The sequence below is a fragment of the Populus euphratica genome, unplaced genomic scaffold, assembly GCF_000495115.2.
Source record: "Populus euphratica unplaced genomic scaffold, PopEup_1.0 scaffold3615.1, whole genome shotgun sequence".
NCBI classification, from domain to species: domain Eukaryota; kingdom Viridiplantae; phylum Streptophyta; class Magnoliopsida; order Malpighiales; family Salicaceae; genus Populus; species Populus euphratica.
Genome location: NW_011503411.1, coordinates 6,575 through 10,914, shown reverse-complemented (window position 1 = coordinate 10,914; position 4,340 = coordinate 6,575). Strand labels below are relative to the sequence as shown.

At 38.7% G+C, this 4,340-nt stretch overlaps 1 protein-coding gene across 1 annotated transcript; it reads right to left on the bottom strand.

Annotated features, from left to right (window-relative positions):
• Window positions 1–2,566: 2,566 nt before the first annotated feature.
• On the bottom strand, window positions 2,567–4,330 carry LOC105119806 (pentatricopeptide repeat-containing protein At3g04130, mitochondrial-like). The gene has a single exon (XM_011017992.1). It carries the CDS (start codon window positions 4,257–4,259, stop codon window positions 2,679–2,681), a length of 1,581 nt encoding a protein of 526 aa, XP_011016294.1. The 5' UTR covers window positions 4,260–4,330; the 3' UTR covers window positions 2,567–2,678.
• Between the last annotated feature and the right edge of the window lie 10 nt (window positions 4,331–4,340).

Here is a 4,340-nt window from a genome sequence, read left to right as displayed (position 1 = left end):
ACAAGAAAATCAAAATTAATACAGTAGCCAGTCCAAATTTCGCTGTAGTAATCTCCCCGCTTATCAGTAATGTTTCTCTTCTTCAAGCTTGTTACTACCCTCGTTCACTTCTTAGTACTGCCGGCTCACCAAATCGACCCTCAAGTATTTAAACCAGGCCGTGTAAATATTTTGCACCCTGTTGAACCCTATCATGTGTCGTTTTATCAACCTCTCATGAGGAAACCTTGTTGATCAAGTTCTTGCATTTCTAAATGAAGTCCTGGTCATGAACTGTGCTCTTTATTAATTACTTTTTGTTCCTCCCTGCACAAAAGGGAAGCTTTGCTCTGGGAGATTGATGCTTTATAATATAGTGAGCAAAAATTTAAAGGTCTTGCCTTGTAAAATACTCGAAAACTGGCCCATGTTGCCCATGGTTGGCTTCATTATCTCCGGGGACAATGGACATCCTCATTGAAGCAAATGCCTGGGCCCATGCGCCGTCGCTTCTTGGTTTTGTTTTACTTCTCATCACTTATCAGAAACATCGGATCACAAGATATGATTTTCTTACAATTCTTTAGGGTTATCTGAGCACACAGACAAGATTATGTGATGCTTCCTCCGATGGGCACCGAAAGTCAAACAAACTAATAAAGATACATAATAGAACGCAAGCACAGAAACAATAAAGGTCCAGGTTTGCAATGTACCAAATCATTCGAAACTTACTGGATTCAAAGAGAGGAGACAAACCATGTCATCTGGGATCTTTATTAAAATGTTTAACCTCCAAACAAAAAAAAAGCCACCGACCAGCCTATTAATCCACATTATGCAGAGGCGAGGTTGAATTTGTATCTTCACTCCTTCACTGTCCACAGTTTCGGGCAAAATCAGCGGTAGCCATTAGCATATTCTGTTTTCACGGGAAATCTTGCCTCCAACCCATTTTCCATTACTAGAAAGCATAAACTAAGGTATCATAGAACTAAAACCAAAGGTGCCCAGATTATCAAACTTAAGAACTCTAAGTCACTACCTCAATGTACTCAGCACTGCAGTCAATGGAGTAATACAGCTGACTTTGCAGCTTTGAAGGGAATCAATAAAAATCACTCTCTCTCTCCTTTTGCTTTCATCACTAATCATTGTCACCATGCATTGACCTCACACAAGGGGTGGCCCCAAATTACCTAAAATACTCATTAAATTTGAAGTAAATACCTTTCAAATTTGAACTATACTGCAATCATACTTTCATAAGAGTGTCTAAGCATTCACAACAAGCTGTAGGAAAAAACGAGTGTCTTTTTCAAGATAACTTATAGAGCAGGGACTGTCCGTACGAGTTTGGCAAAGAGATCAAAAACATATGCGAAATAGAGCAATCTTAAGACAGCTTGTTCATATCACATTCACTAGCACAATGCAAGACTCGTATGTAATTACCAGCTGGGAAGCAACTAAGAAATGACATATATATGGTCAGCTGCATTCTCTTGAATATTGCTTGGGGCAGGTAATATTGAATACAAGAATTTGAATATCAAATCTGTTCCCTAAAACATCTCATTCTGAAAACAAGAGTGGTATTTCTTTAAGTGTATCTTGCATTACTTTCAAATAAGCGCAAATAAGGAAAATTTCACACAAAAATACTTCAATTGGATGCACTCATGACTGTTGAATGTAAGCATCTGCTAATAACTATCACATAATTATGGCAGGTGCTTATCTGAAACAGAGTTCGTTTGCATCACATGTCAAGCAGGTTGCCAGCTTTATAATGCTTCTTGCTGCAGAAAAAACAGGTTGCTAATCAAGTAGCTAATATGGCAAGGGAAGATCATTCCTCGTTTATCGTCGAGGATACAGGAATAAGGAATCACGGTGAAATTTTGCACATGGATTTAAAGCCTTTAGGACCACAGGAACCCCTCTTGCTCTAGAGACATTGCCACACTTGCAAGTGCCTTGATTGATTGATGATCATTTTATGTGAGAAATAAAGTTAAATTATTTCACGAGGCTAATTACATCTAAAATTTTACAGCCTGCCCTTAATTTGCTTGTTTTATTTTGTTATTTGGAATAACATGGCATAAATGGAGAGTATATTGTTTGCATCTGTTTCCATGAGATTTGAATTCAATGAATCATACAAAGACATAGACTCGAAGCATAGAGAGCAAGTGAAACATAGCAAGAGAAAAGAAGACAAATGCATTGGTGTTATGATTAGCTTCTAACGATACCTAACAAAAGTACAGTTGGGTTTTAACAAGATATTGATCATGGTGAAATTTGAACCGGTGTTTATCATATTATTTTCTTCATTATAGGACACAATAACTTATTTCACTAATGTGTTCATCTTTGGGGACTCATTTTCAATTTGCTATGAATCTCATGTCTCACTGTTTGATTTCATTCACTGTCAGGAAAATGACCTTCACAATCACGATCCAAACCCTGGTTTGATTACCAATGACAGAAAATCCAATTGTAGACAGTACAAGCGCAAAACATGAACTCAACCTGCCAAGCACTTGTTTTTCTTTTAAGAAAATGAACAAAGTTGTGAGAAATCAAATATGCCCAAAATGACCAAAAATAGCACCACTGTGCCAAAATGCCATGTATTAGTATACCACATGCTATGGGAGACAAATAAGTATTAGAAAAAGAGATAATTAGAATAAGTTCACCGGGGAAGCTTGCGCCTTGCATTTATAATTTTTTTTCATGAAATCTTCAATTTTCTCAGCAGTATCATACATACTCTTCAGTTTGACCTCCTCCAAAAGCATATGACATGTTTGATATTTCGGTACTATATCTTTACTGATCATTTCCTCAAACAGATGGTAAGCCCACTCGCATTTGTTTGCTCTGCAAAGGCCATGAATTAAAAGAGCATAGGCTGATCTATCAAGACTTAGTTGATGCTTTTTCACCATGTCATCCAATAATTGACTCAACAAGTTCATGTCTCCAGTTCTAAGGCATGACTTAAGCAATGGGTAGAATGTCTGACCATCAAGTTTTAAAAGTGCTGATGTTTCCATCTCCCTGAGAAGACTAAGGCCCTTTGATACATGACCATGATAACAGAGCATAGCAATCATGGAATTATAAGTAGATGTATCACGGGAGACCCCGGCATTTGGCATCTCCTTCTCAAAAACATCAATAGCCTCCTGAAATCGGCCAGCTCTCCCTAATATATAAATCAAAGAATTGAAAAAAGGTGTATCAGGTTTACATCCGGCTGACTTCATTCTCTGATTTAGTTGTAAAGCCTCCTCGATATTCTGTGACTTGGCCAGAAAAACAATGATGGTGGTGTAAGTAACAACATTTGGTGGGCACCCTTGCGCTTCCATTTCATCAAGGAGCTCATAGACCTTAGCAAAATTGTATTGGCGGCAATAGAATAGGATGATGGTAGAGTAGCTGATTACACAAGGTCGAAAAGCATGCCCTTTCATCTCTTGGAGAGTCCAGTGTGCTTCATCTACTAGATTGGCTTTACACCAACCATGAATAAAAATGTTAAATGTGTAAGCATTAGGCAAAATGTGTGATTTAAGCTCCAAGAAGATAGGGCGGGCCTGCTCAACTTTGCCCTCCTTGCAAAGCGTGTCGAGCAACAAGTTCATAGACTCCGTATTCTTCTCCAAACCAAATGTTCCTAACTCGTCAAACATCCTCACAGCATCTTCCCATTTTCCTGCCCCCGAAAACCTTCTCATAGCCTTACCCACAGTGTTAAGTGTAACTAGATGATTTCGATTCATTTCCTCTAATAACTCCCTCATTTGATCCATTTGTTTCATTTTCCCCAGAATGTCCACCATCATTTCATATGCCTCGGGTCTATGCTTGTAGCCAGGGCGTAATCCAGCCCATCTAAAAATACCCAAAGCCGATTTCCAATCATCCTTAAAGCGGAGGAGTAATTTGTCAACAAGAGCATTAGAAACCTCAATGTTATGGCACACTTGTTCGTGCGCCAAAGACAGAAGAATCTCATCAGGACTGCTTCCTACACGAGCTTTGGCAGCGACTAAGTTCACAGTCGACTGATTTCTAGAGTCTAGACAGTTATCTTGGTAATCTAATACAGTCGTGCTTGTAAGCACGGAAGGTAATTGAGGAGGAGAAACGCACGAAGAAGAAGAAGATGAGACAGCAAGAGAGCAATAATCAACACGACTAAAAACTACACGGGCGTTTCTAAGACAGCCTCGTAGTACTTGTACCCTGTTCATTGGTCTTGATTTTTAATAAAATTACGACCACTAAAAACAAGTAGAAGAGAATGGGTACCCGAAAAATTGAAGAGCTGAACC